Here is a 20,862-nt window from a genome sequence, read left to right as displayed (position 1 = left end):
AGAGACAGAGAGGGAGACAGAGACAGAGAGAGAGAGACGGAGATGGAGAGAGGGAGAGAGAGAGAGAGAGAGAGAGACGGAAAGAGAGACAGAGAGACGGAGAGAGAAGGGAAAGAAAAGAGATGGAGAAGGGAGACAGAGATTATAGAGAGAGAGGAGGGAGACAGATAGACAGAGATTATAGAGAGAGAGGAGGGTGACAGAGATAGAGAGAGAGAGACGGAGTGAGAAACTATTTGAGCCCGCTGGCCTTAGCCTGAAATGGCCATGTTGCTTGGTTACCTCCCAGGCTGCTGTGTGTGTGTGTGTGTGTGTGTGGAGAGGGTCAGTGCCCTCTGTGCCACAGTTAACAAACACACACGCTTCTCCCCAAAGGTGACGCTGAGTCCCTAAAATCCCAAGTAGGTAGCCTAGTCTTTACAAAATAAAAAATAAAACCTCAATCGGAGTCAAACGTAATCCACAACTCGTTGATTTTTATTTGAAAGAATACTTTATTTGATGTAGCATTGTCAGGAGACAAACAAGGAATCACCACGGGTCAATTCTGTAGCAAGCATAGAGAATAACATTAATAGGAATAATTATTTTAATCATAAATAATAATAGTAGTAATAATAATAATAATAATAATAATAGTTACATTTATACAAGCTAGAAATGTCATGTCTTTTGCAGTAAAATAATTGTTATACACGTCACACACAGGTCCTGGGTCAGTCTTAAACCCCTCTCTGCTAGTCTGAGAAACAGACCTGTTTTGTGCTGACATTACACTTCTTGTATTCCGTGTCATATTGCCAAACATGGACTGGAATGATAGCACAAACAGCTCAGAGTGGAGAACGTAGAATCATCTAGACTAGAAGTGGATTAGACAAACCCTAGTCCTGGAGTGGAGAACGTAGAATAATCTAGACTGGATGTGGATTAGACAAACCCTAGTCCTGGAGTGGAGAACGTAGAATCATCTAGACTGGATGTGGATTAGGCAAACCCTAGTCCTGGAGTGGAGAACGTAGAATCATCTAGACTGGATGTGGATTAGGCAAACCCTAGTCCTGGAGTGGAGAACGTAGAATCATCTAGACTGGATGTGGATTAGGCAAACCCTAGTCCTGGAGTGGAGAACGTAGAATCATCTAGACTGGATGTGGATTAGACAAATCCTAGTCCTGGAGTGGAGAACGTAGAATAATCTAGACTAGAAGTGGATTAGACAAACCCTGGACTTGTGCAGGTGCTTCAGGTTTTTGAGTTTTCCTGTTTTGCTTTAGACCTGGGAGACCAGGGTACCTGGAACTCAGCCAGTCACTGATAGTTATCCATTAGATCACTTGATGATGGCATTAGTAGAATCAGGTCTGGTGATTGGTTGGAACTAAACTCTGCAGCTCTCCAGAACCAGGGTTAACCTACCGCATGGTCTCTACAATCAGTTCAGCTAGTAGTTCTCTTTATCCACAGTTACCAGTCAGCTAGTATCTTTATCCACAGTTACCAGTCAGCTAGTATCTTTATCCCCAGTTACCAGTCAGCTAGTAGTTATCTTTATCCCCAGTTACCAGTCAGCTAGTAGTTGTCTTTAGCCCCAGTTACCAGTCAGCTAGTAGTTCTCTTTATCCCCAGTTACCAGTCAGCTAGTCTCTTTATCCCCATTTAGCAGTCAGCTAGTCTCTTTAGCCCCAGTTACCAGTCAGCTAGTAGTTCTCTTTAGCCCCAGTTACCAGTCAGCTAGTCTCTTTATCCACAGTTACCAGTCAGCTAGTCTCTTTATCCACAGTTACCAGTCAGGTAGTCTCTTTATCCCCAGTTACCAGTCATTTAGTCTCTTTATCCCCAGTTACCATTCAGCTAGTAGTTCTCTTTAGCCCCAGTTACCAGTCAGCTAGTCTCTTTATCCCCAGTTAGCAGTCAGCTAGTCTCTTTATCCCCAGTTACCAGTCATTTAGTCTCTTTATCCCCAGTTACCATTCAGCTAGTAGTTCTCTTTAGCCCCAGTTACCAGTCAGGTAGTCTCTTTATCCCCAGTTAGCAGTCAGCTAGTCTCTTTATCCCCAGTTACCAGTCAGCTAGTCTCTTTAGCCCCAGTTAGCAGTCAGCTAGTCTCTTTATCCCCAGTTACCAGTCAGCTAGTCTCTTTAGCCCCAGTTACCAGTCAGCTAGTCTCTTTAGCCCCAGTTACCAGTCAGCTAGTCTCTTTAGCCCCAGTTACCAGTCAGCTAGTCTCTTTAGTCCCAGTTACCAGTCAGCTAGTCTCTTTAGTCCCAGTTACCAGTCAGCTAGTCTCTTTAGCCCCAGTTACCAGTCAGCTAGTCTCTTTAGCCCCAGTTACCAGTCAGCTAGTCTCTTTAGCCCCAGTTACCAGTCAGCTAGTCTCTTTAGTCCCAGTTACCAGTCAGCTAGTCTCTTTAGCCCCAGTTACCAGTCAGCTAGTAGTTCTCTTTAGCCCCAGTTAGGAGTCCCAGCTAGTTTAGCCAAACTAGCATGCCGAGCGAACATAGTCTCTGCAACTCAGAGAATAGAATACAGAATCTTCTAGAAGAATATTCTAGCTTTACAATTCAGTTCAGTTCAGCTAGTCTAACGTCACTTTCGTTTTAGCTAGCTAGTTATGTTAAAGCCTCAGTTAGAAGTTGCCGCTAGTTTGACCACACTAATTGTAACTAACTCTGGTCTCAGTAGAACAATGACGAGAAGAGAGGAGAGAGTTGTCCAGCTTCACAGCTCAGGTCAGCTTCGGCTAAACGGTTTTAGCTAACAGCTCAGTTGAGTTCAGTCAAGATAGTAGTCAGAGTTTAGCAAACTTTACCTTCAGCTAACAGCCCAAGCTAACGGGAAATAACACATATTACATTGAGAGCCAGGAGGAGGAGGGGGGGGAGGGGGGGGGGTGTACAGCCAAAACATCCAATGGGTCTCAGAAGAAGACGAAGAAGACGAAGAAAACAATAGGTGAAAATAAACAACATCGGCTCAGTATTTATTTCCCAGCTGGGATGGAAATGTTGGAGTTGGGTGGACTTTGGGAATGTTACTATGTTTTGTAATCCAAACACTCTGCAGTGTATCTCTGATCTCCTCCATACTTTACAGTCCATGGAGGTGGTATGGACAGGTAGCGTTCCTGAATATGAACAGGGGGAATTGTTTGTGTGTAAAGGGGAAGGGGAACACACATCTTTAAAAAGGAATTCATTCCCAGACACACAGTAGAAAGTCTACAACATTGCAACAATTCTTTGTGTCTATGAATCGGAGGAGGAGGAGTTTGTCACTTTGTGCTGACGAAGAGGTGTCGGGGGGGGGGGGGGGGGCACTTTATTAGAAGTGACCTTTGTCTGATACGTCCAGAATATAAATGTAAATATAGGGCTGGATTCAGTTCCGTGAATCTTCAGCGATTACGGATTGAATCCAACACATCGTCTTCATACTCGTCCCAAGGCGAAGTTGTCCGTAGAAAACTGTTCCAGTCTTGATGTCTGGACGGCGTTCTTATTGGAGTGTTTAAAACCCACTTAAGATAGAAAACCAAATGAGGTCTAATCTCAAAATGTTATCTCAAAAAACATGTTTTTTTTTTTTTTTTTTTACAGCTCTTTTTAAAACAATGTTGTTGTTGTTGTTGTTGTTGTTGTTGTTGAGTGGGGACATTTGTCTGTAAGTACAGTGAGATGTTCTGTATGTGTGACAGAACTTGTTTTTCTGATGAAACATCCCCAACATCAATGTCACATACACTTTCAACTTCATTCATCCAGAGATATAGTCTGTCTGTAATTCTTCAGCAGAAAACCATTCCTCTCGTTGTTTTTGTTGGCCACAGACGAAGAAAGAAAGACGGAAAAAAAACTGGTCACCACTCAAAACAATAGGTTACATTTTTACAAAAACGGCAGTAGACAGAATTGTACAAAAAAACTGAAAATCTATACAGTTTTTTAAAACAAAACTTTTTTTTCTTTATTTTTCTTTTTGTTTGAGTGTGGACTCGATGTGCAGTTGGTTTTGTCCCGAAACGTCACGTTCATTCGTTCAGTAGCTCCTGCAGACAGTTGGGTGATTTGAAGACCTCGGGGACTTCACTGTCTAGTTTACAGATCACCTTGTAGATGGCCTTCTTCCAGGATGGGTCCACGTCCTTCCCTGCTACGATGGCGTTGAAAAACTCCCTCAGCGTCAACTGGGACACTTCCAGGAACCGCTCTGGAACCTGAGAGAGAGACATAGAGAGCATGACATCACTAGAGGCATCAGGTTACACACGCACGCACGCACGCACACACACACGCATACTTGTACAGCTAACCTTGTGGGTGCACACGATTCAGTCCCATTCAAAATCATATTTTCCTAACCCTATACCTAACCCTAGCTCCTAACCCTAGCTCCTAACCCTAACTCTATACATAACCCAAGCTCCTAACCATAACTCTAAACATAACGCAAGCTCTTAACCCTAACCCTAGCTCCTAACCCTAACCCTAGCTCCTAAGCTTAAACCTAACCCTAGCTCCTAAGCCTATACCTAACCTTAGCTCATAACCATAACTGTAAACATAACCCTAGCTCCTAACCCTAACCCTAGCTCCTAAGCCTAAACCTAACCCTAGCTCCTAAACCTAAACCTAACCCTAGCTCCTAATCCTAAACCTAACCCTAGCTCCTAAGCCTAAACCTAACCCTAGCTCCTAACCCTAGCTCCTAAGCCTAACCCTAGCTCCTAAGCCTAAACCTAACCCTAGCTCCTAAACCTAAACCTAACCCTAGCTCCTAATCCTAAACCTAACCCTAGCTCCTAAGCCTAAACCTAACCCTAGCTCCTAACCCTAGCTCCTAAGCCTAAACCTAACCCTAGCTCCTAACCCTAGCTCCTAAGCCTAACCCTAGCTCCTAAGCCTAAACCTAACCCTAGCCCCTAAACCTAACCCTAGGCCCTAAACCTAACCCTAGCTCCTAACCCTAACCCTAGCTCCTAACCATAACTCTAAACATAACCCTAGCTCCTAAGCCTAAACCTAACCCTAGCTCCTAAGCCTAAACCTAACCCTAGCTCCTCAGCCTAAACCTAACCCTAGCTCCTAACCCTAGCTCCTAAGCCTAACCCTAGCTCCTAAGCCTAAACCTAACCCTAGCTCCTAAACCTAAACCTAACCCTAGCTCCTAATCCTAAACCTAACCCTAGCTCCTAAGCCTAAACCTAACCCTAGCTCCTAACCCTAGCTCCTAAGCCTAAACCTAACCCTAGCTCCTAACCCTAGCTCCTAAGCCTAACCCTAGCTCCTAAGCCTAAACCTAACCCTAGCCCCTAAACCTAACCCTAGGCCCTAAACCTAACCCTAGCTCCTAACCCTAACCCTAGCTCCTAACCATAACTCTAAACATAACCCTAGCTCCTAAGCCTAAACCTAACCCTAGCTCCTAAGCCTAAACCTAACCCTAGCTCCTAAGCCTAAACCTAACCCTAGCTCCTAACCCTAGCTCCTAAGCCTAACCCTAGCTCCTAAGCCTAAACCTAACCCTAGCTCCTAAACTTAACCCTAGCTCCTAACCCTAGCCCCATAAACCTAACCCTAGCCCCTAAACCTAACCCTAGCTCCTAAGACTAACCCTAGCTCCTAAGCCTAAACCTAACCCTAGCTCCTAACTCTAGCTTGCTTCTAACCCTAGCTCCTAAACCTAACCCTAGCTCCTAACCCTAGCTCCTAAGCCTAACCCTAGCTCCCAACCCTATCCCCTAAACCTAACCCTAGCTCCTAACCCTAGCTTCTAAGCCTAACCCTAGCCCCTAAACCTAACCCTAGCTCCTAAACCTAACCCTAGCTCCTAAACCTAACCCTAGCTCCTAACCCTAGCTCCTAAACCTAACCATAGCCCCTAAACCTAACCCTAGCTCCTAACCCTAGCTCCTAAACCTAACCCTAGCTCCTATCCCTTAATGTAACTCTAACTCTAATTTTAACCTTAACCCTAAACTCCCTAGAAATAGCATTTGACCTTGTGGGGACAAACAAAATGTCCCCTTGTTGGTCAAATTTTTGTTTGTTTACCATTCTTGTGGGGACTTCATGTCCACACATACGCACGCGCGCACACACGCAGACAAGCAGACATGCAGACAGATAGTTGGGCAGGCAGACAAAGGGAGACAGATAGAGCCATCTGTAATTTGGACCTCTTTACAGGTCTGATTTAGGATGGACAAGACAGATCTCTCTGTGTGTGTGTTAAGCCTATGATAGCTGTATTCCAGTGTTTAGTGGTCAACTAGGCCGCCCATAATGGATTAATCTTTACAATAGCCTACAACAGACTGTGTGTGTGTGTGTGTGTGTGTGTGTGTGAAGACCAACAGCTGAGTGTCACCACAATAAGATGAGAGGTAACCAACAATTAAAGCCTCCAGCCAGCAGACAGAAACAAAAGGGTTTGTGACAAGAATAATTCTGTCTCTCTCTCTCTCTCTCTCTGTCTCTCTCTCTCTCTCTATCTCTCTCTCTCTCTCTCTCTCTCTCTCTCTCTCTCTCTCTATCTCTCTCTCTCTCTGTCTCTCTCTCTCTGTCTCTCTCTCTCTGTCTCTCTCTCTCTCTCTCTCTCTCTATCTCTCTCTCTCTCTCTCTCTCTGTCTCTCTCTCTCTCTCTGTCTCTCTCTCTATCTCTCTCTCTCTCTCTCTCTATCTCTCTCTCTCTCTCTCTCTCTGTCTCTCTCTCTCTGTCTCTCTCTCTCTCTCTCTCTCTCTCTCTCTCTCTCTCTCTCTCTCTCAATTGAATTCAAATGGCTTAATTTGCAGGTGAAACATGTGTTTACATTGTCAAAGCAAATGAAATAGATCATAAACTAAAGTAAAATAAACAATACAAATTAACAGTAAACATTACACATACAGAAGTTTCAAAACAATAAAGACATTACAAATGTCATATTATATATATATACAGTGTTTTAACAATGTACAAATGTTTAAAGTACACAAGATAAAATAAATAAGCATAAATATGGGTTGTATTTACAATGGTGTTTGTTCTTCACTGGTTGCCCTTTTCTTGTGGCAACAGGTCACAAATCTTGCTGCTGTGATGGCACACTGTGGAATTTCACCCAGTAGATATGGGAGTTTATCAAAATTGGATTTGTTATCGAATTCTTTGTGGATCTGTGTAATCTGAGGGAAATATGTCTCTCTAATATGGTCATACATTGGGCAGGAGGTTAGGAAGTGCAGCTCAGTTTCCACCTCATTTTGTGGGCAGTGAGCACATAGCCTGTCTTCTCTTGAGAGCCATGTCTGTCTACGGCGGCCTTTCTCAATAGCAAGGCTATGCTCACTGAGTCTGTACATAGTCAAAGCTTTCCTTACGTTCGGGTCAAAACATTTGGGTGTTTAATTTGATGTTCCTTTTGATGGCGTAGAAGGCCCTTCTTGCCTTGACTCTCAGATCGTTCACAGCTTTGTGGAAGTTGCGAGTCTGCTGTTAATGATAATGCAGAGGATTTTCCCAAGGTTGCTTTTGACGCATATCCCACGGTAGTTATTGGGGTCAAATTTGTCTCCACTTTTGTGGATTGGGGTGATCAGTCCTTGGTTCCAAACATTGAGGAAGATGCCAGAGCTAAGGATGATGTTAAAGAGTTTTAGTATAGCCAATTGGAATTTGTTGTCTGTATATTTGATCATTTCATTGAGGATACCATCAACACCACAGGCCTTTTTGGGTTGGAGGGTTTTTATTTTGTCCTGTAGTACATTCAATGTAATTGGAGAATCCAGTGTGTTCTGGAATCCAGTGTGTTCTGGAATCCAGTGTGTTCTGGAATCCAGTGGGTTCTGGAATCCAGTGTGTTCTGGAATCCAGTGGGTTCTGGTAGTCTTTAATAGTTGATTCTAAGATTTGTATTTGATCATGTATATGTTTTCGCTGTTTATTCCTTGTTTTAGAGCCAAAAAGATTGGAGAAGTGGTTTACCCACACATCTCCATTTTGGATAGATAATTCTTCGTGTTGTTGTTTGTTTATTGTTTTCAAGTGGTTAGAATCTATGGATTCTTCAATTACATTGAGCTGATTTCTGACATGCTGTTCCTTCTTTTTCCGTAGTGTATTTCTGTATTGTTTTAGTGATTCACCATAGTGAAGGCGTAGACTCAGGTTTTCCGGGTCTCTATGTTTTTGGTTGGACAGGTTTCTCAATTTCTTTCTTAGATTTTTGCATTCTTCATCAAAACGTTTGTCATTGTTGTTCATTTTCTTCGGTTTTCTGTTTGACATTTTTAGATTTGATAGGGAAGCTGAGAGGTCAAATATACTGTTTAGATTTTCTACTGCCAAGTTGACACCTTCACTATTACAGTGGAACGTTTTGTCCTGGAAATTGTCTAAAAGGGATTGAATTTGTTGTTGCCTAATTGTTTTTTGGTAGGTTTCCACATTACATTCCTTCCGTCTATAGCATTTCTTAAAATTACTCAGGCTTCGACGCCTCTCTCGCGCTCTCTCTCTTTGTCTCTCTCTCTGTCTCTCTCTGTCTCTCTCTCTCTGTCTCTCTCTCTCTGCCTCTCCCCCCCCCACTCTCTCTCTCTCTCTTTCTCTGTGTACTCAAGTGAATGACCCCCAACCCCCGGACACACACACATCATTCTTTCTTCCTCAAATCAAACTTCCTTTGGGCAATCCCTCTCGTACCCAGTGTCCAGTTATCTCACTGGCTCCTAAGGTGACTGTGTGTGTGTGTGTGTGTGTGTGTGTGTGTGTGTGTGTGTGTGTGTGTGTGTGCAGAACAGCTGTCTCTGACAGAGTCTCAGTAACAAAGACGCGTCCTTCAGTCCGTCATGTGATATGAGGGGCTGCCTCACGGTCAGATGACCCTGGCTATTGTCTCAACACACACACACACACACACACACACACACAGTCCGCGTGACTCCAATCAGTCTCAGTAACAAAGACATTGCCTTCATCTTATCCTCGAGAATGCTTGAATGCACTCACACACACAAACACACACACTCTCTAAAGACACACACACACACACACACAAACACACACACTCTCTAAAGACACACACACACACAAACTCTCTAAAGACACACACACACACTCTCTAAAGACACACACACACACACACTGCTGCCAATCTCAATGGAGTTCACCCTCTGTCTTAGACAAAGACACCTGCCATCCCAGTTTAGTGTAATTATAGCTATCTGTCAGACCCACTGATAACTTGCTCTATAAGTTAACATAATCACTACCTTTCTCTACTCTGAGGAAGAGAGGAGAAGAGAAGAGAAGAGGGGGAAGAGAGGAAAGGGAGAGGAATTAAAGAGAGGGAAGAAAGGATGGGAGAGGAGGGGAGAAAGGGAGGATAGAAGTGGAGGGGAGGCAGGGGAGGATAGAAGTGGAGGGGAGGCAGGGGAGGATAGAAGTGGAGGGGAGGCAGGGGAGGATAGAAGTGGAGGGGAGGCAGGGAGGATAGAAGTGGAGGGGAGGCAGGGGAGGATAGAAGTGGAGGGGAGGCAGGGAGGATAGAAGTGGAGGGGAGGCAGGGGAGGATAGAAGTGGAGGGGAGGATAGAAGTGGAGGGGAGGCAGGGAGGATAGAAGTGGAGGGGAGGCAGGGGAGGATAGAAGTGGAGGGGAGGCAGGGAGGATAGAAGTGGAGGGGAGGCAGGGGAGGATAGAAGTGGAGGGAAGGATAGAAGTGGAGGGGAGGCAGGGGAGGATAGAAGTGGAGGGGAGGATAGAAGTGGAGGGGAGGCAGGGGAAGATAGAAGTGGAGGGGAGGCAGTGGAGGATATAAGTGGAGGGGAAGCAGGGGAGGATAGAAGTGGAGGGGGGGCAGGGAGGATAGAAGTGGAGGGGAGGCAGGGGAGGATAGAAGTGGAGGGGAGGCAGGGAGGATAGAAGTGGAGGGGAGGCAGGGAGGATAGAAGTGGAGGGGAGGCAGGGGAGGATAGAAGTGGAGGGGAGGCAGTCGAGGATATAAGTGGAGGGGAAGCAGGGGAGGATAGAAGTGGAGGGGGGGCAGGGAGGATAGAAGTGGAGGGGAGGCAGGGGAGGATAGAAGTGGAGGGGAGGCAGGGAGGATAGAAGTGGAGGGGAGGCAGGGAGGATAGAAGTGGAGGGGAGGCAGGGGAGGATAGAAGTGGAGGGGAGGATAGAAGTGGAGGGGAGGCAGGGATGATAGAAGTGGAGGGGAGGCAGGGGAGGATAGAAGTGGAGGGGAGGCAGGGAGGATAGAAGTGGAGGGGAGGCAGGGGAGGATAGAAGTGGAGGGAAGGATAGAAGTGGAGGGGAGGCAGGGGAGGATAGAAGTGGAGGGGAGGATAGAAGTGGAGGGGAGGCAGGGGAAGATAGAAGTGCAGGGGAGGCAGTGGAGGATATAAGTGGAGGGGAAGCAGGGGAGGATAGAAGTGGAGGGGAGGCAGGGAGGATAGAAGTGGAGGGGAGGCAGGGAGGATAGAAGTGGAGGGGAGGCAGGGGAGGATAGAAGTGGAGGGGAGGCAGGGAGGATAGAAGTGGAGGGGAGGCAGGGGAGGCAGGGGAGGATAGAAGTGGAGGGGAGGCAGGGAGGATAGAAGTGGAGGGGAGGCAGGGAGGATAGAAGTGGAGGGGAGGCAGTGGAGGATAGAAGTGGAGGGGAGGATAGAAGTGGAGGGGAGGCAGGGGAGGATAGAAGTGGAGGGGAGGCAGGGGAGGATAGAAGTGGAGGGGAGGCAGTGGAGGATAGAAGTGGAGGGGAGGATAGAAGTGGAGGGGAGGCAGGGGAGGATAGAAGTGGAGGGGAGGCAGGGGAGGATAGAAGTGGAGGGGAGGCAGGGGAGGATAGAAGTGGAGGGGAGGCAGGGGAGGATAGAAGTGGAGGGGAGGCAGGGGAGGATAGAAGTGGAGGGGAGGCAGGGGAGGAGAGAAGTGGAGGGGAGGCAGTGGAGGATAGAAGTGGAGGGGAGGCAGGGGAGGATAGAAGTGGAGGGGAGGCAGTGGAGGATAGAAGTGGAGGGGAGGCAGGGGAGGATAGAAGTGGGGAGGAGAAAGGGAGGTTAGAAGTGGAGGGGAGGCAGGGGAGGAGAGAAGTGGAGGGGAGGCAGTGGAGGAGAGAAGTGGAGGGGAGGCAGGGGAGGAGAGAAGTGGAGGGGAGGCAGGGGAGGATAGAAGTGGAGGGGAGGCAGGGGAGGATAGAAGTGGAGGGGAGGATATAAGTGGAGGGGAGGCAGGGGAGGATAGAAGTGGAGGGGAGGCAGGGGAGGATAGAAGTGGGGAGGAGAAAGGGAGGATAGAAGTGGAGGGGAGGCAGGGGAGGAGAGAAGTGGAGGGGAGGCAGTGGAGGAGAGAAGTGGAGGGGAGGCAGGGGAGGATAGAAGTGGAGGGGAGGCAGGGGAGGATAGAAGTGGAGGGGAGGCAGGGGAGGAGAGAAGTGGAGATTGTGTAGTCTTTAAACATAACCTCATCTCAGAAGAGTGGTTCATTACCCAGAGCGTTGTAGTAGAGAGAGAGAGAGAATGATAGGAGGGAAGGAGAGAGAGAGAGAGAGAATGATAGGAGAGTGAAAGCGAGAGAGTGAAAGCGAGGGGGGATGATAGGAGGGAAGGAGAGAGAGAGGAGAGAGGGTGAAAGCGAGGGGGGATGGTAGGAGGGAGAGAAATACATAAAATGGGAGAGCTCCCCAGTGTTCAAGTAGACACAACATGTGTGTTTAATTGATTGTTCTCTGGGCTAGAGAGATATTGATCACAGACACTCACACACACCTAGAACACTTTAAAACACACACATACGCACATGCACGCAAGCACACACAGACACACACACACAAGCCCCTCCATCGCAGTGGAAACAGTGACCGGTCTTTTCATCAGTAAAAGAGAGAAGGTAAAGAGTTAGAGAAGAGGAATATGGAGTTTTCTCTAACAGGGTGGGAACTAATCACATAGGAAACGTGACAGTCCTGAAACGTGACAGTCCTGAATCTTGACAGTCCTGAAAGGTGACAGTCCTGAATCTTGAAAGTCCTGAATCTTGACAGTCCTGAATCTTGACAGTCCTGAAACGTGACAGTCCTGAATCTTGACAGTCCTGAAACAAGACAGTCCTGAAACAAGACAGTCCTGAAACTTGACAGTCCTGAATCTTGACAGTCCTGAAACGTGACATTCCTGAAACGTGACATTCCTGAAACGTGACATTCCTGAAACGTGAGTGTGTGAACCTTCCGTAGCCTCGAGGCGTGTGTGTGTGTTTGTGTGTGTGTGCGTGTGTGCTCCTTTGAATTGTAGACTAAAGGAAAAATGAGACCCTCCTCTTTAAGCTCCCCGAAATGCCACCCCTCTCCATACCCCCTAGGCCAAGCCCCCCAAACCCTCTTCTCTGTGTGTGTGTGTGTGTGTGTGTGTGTCACCCATGAACTTTAAGTGCCTCTTGCTAGCTGATAGAATACATGCAGAAGCTTTCCCTCCAGAACGTGTGACTCACTCTGTCAGACATTAAGCAGAGCCAAACACTTCCTCTGTGTGTGTGTGTGTGTGTGTGTGTGTGTGTGTGTGTGTGTGTGTGTGTGTGTGTGCGTCTGCCAACTTTGAAAGAACATCTATTCTTCCAACTAGTCAATCTCCAAGACATTTCTAGTCGATTGCCAGACATTTCTAGTTGATCTCCAAGACATTTCTAGTCGATCTCCAAGACATTTCTAGTCGATCTCCAAGACATTTCTAGTCGATTTCCAAGACATTTCTAGTCGATCTTCAAGACATTTCTAGTTGATCTTCAAGACATTTCTAGTCGATCTCCAAGACATTTCTAGTCGACCGCCAGACATTTCTAGTCGATCACCAGACTTTTCTAGTCGATCTTCAAGACATTTCTAGTCGATCTCCAAGACATTTCTACTCGATCTCCAAGACATTTCTAGTCGATCTTCAATACATTTCTAGTTGATCTTCAAGACATTTCTAGTCGATCTCCAAGACATTTCTAGTCGACCGCCAGACATTTCTAGTCGATCTCCAAGACATTTCTAGTCGATCACCAGACTTTTCTAGTCGATCTTCAAGACATTTCTAGTCGATCTCCAAGACATTTCTACTCGATCTCCAAGACATTTCTACTCGATCTCCAAGACATTTCTAGTCGATCGCCAAGACATTTCTAGTCGATCTCCAAGACATTTCTAGTCGATCTCCAAGACATTTCTAGTCGATCGCCAAGACATTTCTAGTCATATCTCCAAGACATTTCTGTAAATTAAAAACAACGATAAAGTCTTGCGTTCCTTCCTTTTTTTTTCACGCTGTTGGAAAAGTGTTCCCATTTTGAAGGAGAGCAAATCAAGTGCACCTATAGGCCTATCGCTAGCCAATCAGATGGCTGAGATCACTGTGTCTGCACTGTTTCCTCTCTCCATACACTATAGAAGAAGCCTAAAATAGGGCTGCCGCCGGCAGTCATGAGTCCTGACCGCAGTAAAATTCAACTCTAATCTCCTCTTATGCACTCTGGCACATGTGTTGGTAGTACCCAACTAGCTAATGACCATCAGGTCACTAATGGCCTGGTACTCAGGGCTCTATTGTCCCTCCATCGGGTCCTAATGGCCTGGTACTCAGGGCTCTACTGTCCCTCATCATGTCCTAATGGCCTGGTACTCAGGGCTCTATTGTCCCTCCATCGGGTCCTAATGGCCTGGTACTCAGGGCTCTATTGTCCCTCCATCAGGTCCTAATGGCCTGGTACTCAGGGCTCTACTGTCCCTCCATCAGGTCCTAATGGCCTGGTACTCAGGGCTCTATTGTCCCTCCATCAGGTCCTAATGGCCTGGTACTCAGGGCTCTATTGTCCTGCCATCAGGTCCTAATGACCTGTTACTCAGGGCTCTATTGTCCCTCCATCAGGTCCTAATGGCCTGGTACTCAGGGCTCTATTGTCCCTCCATCAGGTCCTAATGGCCTGGTACTCAGGGCTCTATTGTCCCTCCATCAGGTCCTAATGGCCTGGTACTGAGGGCTCTATTGTCCCTCCATCAGGTCCTAATGGCCTGGTACTCAGGGCTCTACTGTCCCTCCATCAGGTCCTAATGACCTGTTACTCAGGGCTCTATTGTCCCTCCATCAGGTCCTAATGGCCTGGTACTCAGGGCTCTATTGTCCCTCCATCAGGTCCTAATGGCCTGGTACTCAGGGCTCTACTGTCCCTCCATCAGGTCCTAATGACCTGTTACTCAGGGCTCTATTGTCCCTCCATCAGGTCCTAATGGCCTGGTACTCAGGGCTCTATTGTCCCTCCATCAGGTCCTAATGGCCTGGTACTGAGGGCTCTATTGTCCCTCCATCAGGTCCTAATGGTCTGGTACTCAGGGCTCTACTGTCCCTCCATCAGGTCCTAATGGCCTGGTACTCAGGGCTCTATTGTCCCTCCATCAGGTCCTAATGGCCTGGTACTGAGGGCTCTATTGTCCCTCCATCAGGTCCTAATGGCCTGGTACTCAGGGCTCTATTGTCCCTCCATCGGGTCCTAATGGCCTGGTACTCAGGGCTCTATTGTCCCTCCATCAGGTCACTAATGGCCTGGTACTCAGGGCTCTATTGTCCCTCCATCAGGTCACTAATGGCCTGGTACTCAGGGCTCTATTGTCCCTCCATCAGGTCCTAATGGCCTGGTACTGAGGGCTCTATTGTCCCTCCATCGGGTCCTAATGGCCTGGTACTCAGGGCTCTATTGTCCCTCCATCAGGTCCTAATGGCCTGGTACTCAGGGCTCTATTGTCCCTCCATCAGGTCCTAATGGCCTGGTACTCAGGGCTCTATTGTCCCTCCATCAGGTCCTAATGGCCTGGCACTCAGGGCTCTATTGTCCCTCCATCAGGTCCTAATGGCCTGGTACTCAGGGCTCTATTGTCCCTCCATCAGGTCCTAATGGCCTGGTACTCAGGGCTCTATTGTCCCTCCATCAGGTCCTAATGGCCTGGTACTCAGGGCTCTATTGTCCCTCTAACCACTCTGACATGAACGCAAATGCAAACAAAAATCAACAGAACAGCATCTTTAAATACTCACTTCACTGAAAAAGCAGTTGAAACAGGAAGTGGAGACGCTGACGGTGCTGCAGCACCTCTGAATATTCAGAATAATAATATTTAAAAAGATATATATTTAAATTATTATTATTTATATTTTTAAACGTGTTTTCACAAAAGTAGTGCACTTGGCCCTTTACTAGTATTTACAGGCCGATGTAGACACCTGTAGCGCGAGCAAAACATTTTTCCTTTCAGCATTGCCGCTTTGACAAAAGAAAATGGTCGTTGTATAATTGAGAACAGAATCTTGCAGGTTTCAACACGTTGGAATTGTGGGAGTCGTAGTCTCTTTCTCTGTGACGTCATTCTAATGGAATCCAGAAAGATCACGATCCCGTCCTCAAGCATCCACATCAAAAGGTGCAGAGTTGTGGTCAAAGACACAAAACATCCACACCAAATTAAATATTTTTTCTTGATCAAATAACAATGGAAAACAATGACTTTTCTTGCAGGATGAATTTACCATGGACACTGTGCTAACAATCCTCCAAACAAGGGGGGGGGGGGGGGGACCAGTACCAGAAGTATGAACATGGAAATTGCATTCCAGGTGACTACCTCGTGAAGCTGGTTGAGAGAATGTGCAAAGCTGTCAGTAAGGCAAAGGGTGGATGATACTTTAGAATAATATAACATATATTTTGATTTGATTAACACTTTTTTTTGGTTACCACATGATTCCATATGTGTTACTTCATAGTTCTGATGTCTTCACCATTATTCTACAATGTAGAAAATAGTATAATTAAGAAAAACCCTTGAATGAGTAGGTGTGTCCAAACTTTTGACTGGTAGTGTATGTCAAGTAGTTTTATATTCCACAAGTATTATCAGATTAACTGTTTTGAACAGATAATTTATCAGACTCAAATTAGGCTGGTAAAGGCTGGTAAACACGCAAATGCAAGCAAATACATACTTTTTCACAAAAGTAGTGCACTGGGCCTTTACTTGTCCTGTATTAGTGGATATAGATGTCTTCAGCGCGGGCAAAACCGTTTCTGCATCCTGCCTACCCCTGTCGGCAAAAATCGCAGCACACCCACCCCAAACTACTTCCCGCAGTTTTTTGAGTTCAACAACAGGTTGAAATTGAGTGGAAAACCTGGTCTTTGTTCGACGTCGTTTCAAAGCCGAACACAAGGACATAGACAGCGCTTTGTCAGGTGATGCTCACTTCAAAACAACCCCTGTGCAAATTGACTTTATGTTTAGGCATATACATTAAACCAATCCTAAATATCTCATAAATAATAGGCTGACACATTACCTTTAACTACTAAATATCTCATAAATTATAGGCTGACACATTACCTTTAACTACTAAATATATCATAAATAATAGGCTGACACATTACCTTTAACTACTAAATATCTCATAAATAATAGGCTGACACATTACCTTTAACTACTAAATATCTCATAAATAATAGGCTGACACATTACCTTTAACTACTAAATATCTCATAAATAATAGGCTGACACATTACCTTTAACTACTAAATATCTCATACATAATAGGCTGACACATTACCTTTAACTACTAAATATCTCATAAATTATAGGCTGACACATTACCTTTAACTACTAAATATCTCATAAATAATAGGCTGACACATTACCTTTAACTACTAAATATCTCATACATAATAGGCTGACACATTACCTTTAACTACTAAATATCTCATAAATAATAGGCTGACACATTACCTTTAACTACTAAATATCTCATAAATAATAGGCTGACACATTACCTTTAACTACTAAATATCTCATAAATAATAGGCTGACACATTACCTTTAACTACTAAATATCTCATAAATAATAGGCTGACACATTACCTTTAACTACTAAATATCTCATAAATAATAGGCTGACACATTACCTTTAACTACTAAATATCTCATAAATAATAGGCTGACACATTACCTTTAACTACTAAATATCTCATACATAATAGGCTGACACATTACCTTTAACTACTAAATATCTCATAAATTATAGGCTGACACATTACCTTTAACTACTAAATATCTCATAAATAATAGGCTGACACATTACCTTTAACTACTAAATATCTCATACATAATAGGCTGACACATTACCTTTAACTACTAAATATCTCATAAATAATAGGCTGACACATTACCTTTAACTACTAAATATCTCATAAATAATAGGCTGACACATTACCTTTAACTACTAAATATCTCATAAATAATAGGCTGACACATTACCTTTAACTACTAAATATCTCATAAATAATAGGCTGACACATTACCTTTAACTACTAAATATCTCATAAATAATAGGCTGACACATTACCTTTAACTACTAAATATCTCATAAATAATAGGCTGTCACATTACCTTTAACTACTAAATATCTCATAAATAATAGGCTGACACATTACCTTTAACTACTAATTATCTCATAAATAATAGGCTGACACATTACCTTTAACTACTAAATATCTCATAAATAATAGGCTGACACATTACCTTTAACTACTAAATATCTCATAAATTATAGGCTGACACATTACCTTTAACTACTAAATATCTCATAAATAATAGGCTGACACATTACCTTTAACTACTAAATATCTCATAAATAATAGGCTGACACATTACCTTTAACTACTAAATATCTCATAAATAATAGGCTGACACATTACCTTTAACTACTAAATATCTCATAAATAATAGGCTGACACATTACCTTTAACTACTAAATATCTCATACATAATAGGCTGACACATTACCTTTAACTACTAAATATCTCATAAATTATAGGCTGACACATTACCTTTAACTACTAAATATCTCATAAATAATAGGCTGACACATTACCTTTAACTACTAAATATCTCATAAATAATAGGCTGACACATTACCTTTAACTACGAAATAGCTACAGGAACAGGGTTGGAGAGCCCACGGCAGACAGAGTACTGGGTAGCTGCAGGAACAGGGTAGGAGAGCCCACGGCAGACAGAGTACTGGGTAGCTACAGGAACAGGGTAGGAGAGCCCACGGCAGACAGAGTACTGGGTAGCTACAGGAACAGGGTTGGAGAGCTCATGGCAGACAGAGTACTGGGTAGCTGCAGGAACAGGGTTGGAGAGCTCACGGCAGACAGAGTACTGGGTAGCTGCAGGAACAGGGTTGGAGAGCTCACGGCAGACAGAGTACTGGGTAGCTGCAGGAACAGGGTAGGAGAGCCCACGGCAGACAGAGTACTGGGTAGCTACAGGAACAGGGTTGGAGAGCCCATGGCAGACAGAGTACTGGGTAGCTACAGGAACAGGGCCCACGGCAGACAGAGTGGAGTATCACCTGTTGCACAGCGAGAGGCTGCATGCTTCTCATTGGATCGTCAGTGGTTGATGGGTGGAGTTAAACAACAGCAGCAGCCTATCCATTCGCTGCTCCAGTGCATACGGATGAGTAGTCTTTATCCTCCTGTTTCTGTTTTTGCCCATTTGATAATGGGCCATTTTAAATCGAAAAAACTAATTTGACATATTAGTAAAGATAAGATTATATTGAGAATTTTCTGATGCTTGAAAATATGATACCCTTGACGAGAGAACAGCGTGTGCAGCCTGAGGCAAGGAACGGAGAGCAAATTTTTTTGTGACTTTTTCAAATAGTGAATACACTATAGTTGCACCTTGCAGCCCATCTATACAGTATATACAAAAGTATGTGGACACCCCTTCCAATTAGTGGATTCAGATATTTCAGCCACACCCGTTGCTTTTTGAACAAATCAAAAACTGAAAAATTGGGCGTGCAAAATTATTCAGCCCCCTTAAGTTAATACTTTGTAGCGCCACCTTTTGCTGCGATTACAGCTGTAAGTCGCTTGGGGTATGTCTCTATCAGTTTTGCACATCGAGAGACTGACATTTTTCCCCATTCCTCCTTGCAAAACAGCTCGAGCTCAGTGAGGTTGGATGGAGAGCATTTGTGAACAGCAGTTTTCAGTTCTTTCCACAGATTATCGATTGGATTCAGGTTCAGAGACTATCATAGTGCAGGTGCATTTATACGGAGACTTGATTACACACAGGTGGATTGTATTTATCATCTTAGTAATTTAGGTCAACATTGGATCATTCAGAGATCCTCACTGAACTTCTGGAGAGAGTTTGCTGCACTGAAAGTAAAGGGGCTGAATAATTTTGCACGCCCAATTTTTCAGTTTTTGAATTGTTAAAAAAGTTTGAAATATCCAATAAATGTCGTTCCACTTCATGATTGTGTCCCACTTGTTGTTGATTCTTCCCCCAAAAAATACAGTTTTATATCTTTATGTTTGAAGCCTGAAATGTGGCAAAAGGTCGCAAAGTTCAAGGGGGTCGAATACTTTCGCAAGGCACTGTATATTTACTTGTTTCAAATGATCACTTTTACGCATAAAAATACCAACTTCAAATACACACTCCCGACAGCCTATGGCATGGCTCATAGCCAGATAACATACAGTAGGCCGACTCCTATTCTGTTCTTCTGACATACAGACTACAAGCAGCACTGCAGCGGTAAGAAATCGCTCCTCCATTTCCTGTTGGCTAAAATTAGAATCGCCTCAATTTCAGTTTATGTGACAAAAACAAGCAAGTATAGAAAAATTGTCTTTCAATGAGTATGAGACAGCTCTATTACACACATTTCTCTCAGGTGACTGTCTCTCTCTCTCTCTGTCTCTCTCTCTCTCTCTGTCTCTTTCTGTCTCTCTCTCTCACTGTCTCTTTCTGTCTCTCTCTCTCTCTGTCTCTTTCTGTCTCTCTCTCTCTCTGTCTCTCTCTGTCGCTCTCTGTCTCTCTCTTTGTCTCTCTCTCTGTCTCTCGCTTTGTCTCTCTCTCTTTCTCTCTCTTTCTCTCTCTCTCTGTCTCTCTGTCTCTCTACCTCTCCCTCTCTCTCCATTTCTATTCATGTATTTTCTGAGTGGATAGGCCAGCTATTAAGGAACAAAGAGATTCATATTTGGGAGGAAGAGAGGGAGGAATGCAAGGAAAGAGCTGGAAGAAAGGTAAAGAAAGGGGGGAGAGGTTCAACAACCTAAAAGGGGAGGCTAAAGAGAGGGAGGAGCGGAAAGAGAAGGAGCAGGGAGAAGGTAATTAATGAAGTTCCTTTAATTACCACTGCTTGTCTCACTGCCAGTCTCTCACACACACACACACACACACACACACACACACACACACACACACACACACACACAATGAAGTCATTAAAAAGTTTATAACGTAAAGAGTGAATGAGAAAGAAAAAGGGACTGAAGGAAAAGACAAACGACAACAAAGTATTCTCCGTGGGTGGAGAGGAGAGGTACGGGTGGATAGGAGGAGAATAGAGGAGAGGTACGGGTGGATAGGAGGAGAAGAGAGGAGAGGAGAGGTACGGGTGGATAGGAGGAGAAGAGAGGAGAGGAGAGGAACGGGTGGATAGGAGGAGAAGAGAGGAGAGGTACGGGTGGATAGGAGGAGAAGAGAAGAGAGGTACGGGTGGATAGGAGGAGAAGAGAGGAGAGGAGAGGTACGGGTGGATAGGAGGAGAGGAGAGGAGAGGAGAGGTACGGGTGGATAGGAGGAGAGGAATGGAGAGGTACGGGTGGATAGGAGGAGAAGAGAGGAGAGGTTCGGGTGGATAGGAGGAGACGAGAGGAGAGGAGAGGTACGGGTGGATTGGAGGAGAAGAGAGGAGAGGTACGGGTGGATAGGAGGAGAAGAGAGGAGAGGAGTGGTACGGGTGGATAGGAGGAGAAGAGAGGAGAGGAG

At 45.0% G+C, this 20,862-nt stretch overlaps 1 protein-coding gene across 2 annotated transcripts in view; it reads right to left on the bottom strand.

Annotated features, from left to right (window-relative positions):
• Positions 1-3,573: 3,573 nt before the first annotated feature.
• LOC110504259 (prospero homeobox protein 1-like) overlaps positions 3,574-20,862 on the bottom strand; it is a 128,761-nt gene continuing 111,472 nt past the window's right edge. For both annotated transcript variants that reach the window (XM_090221354.1, XM_090221353.1), the window contains exon 7: positions 3,574-4,216. In XM_090221354.1, the coding sequence (XP_090077480.1) occupies positions 4,031-4,216 (186 nt within the window). In that variant the 3' untranslated portion in view covers positions 3,574-4,030. The remainder of the gene's footprint in view (positions 4,217-20,862) is intronic.

This window comes from Oncorhynchus mykiss, chromosome 25, assembly GCF_057628025.1.
Source record: "Oncorhynchus mykiss isolate SJ-2025 chromosome 25, ASM5762802v1, whole genome shotgun sequence".
Classification (NCBI taxonomy): Eukaryota; Metazoa; Chordata; class Actinopteri; order Salmoniformes; family Salmonidae; genus Oncorhynchus; species Oncorhynchus mykiss.
Note: the sequence above shows the minus strand (reverse complement) of the source record. Positions and strands in the feature narration are given on the sequence as shown.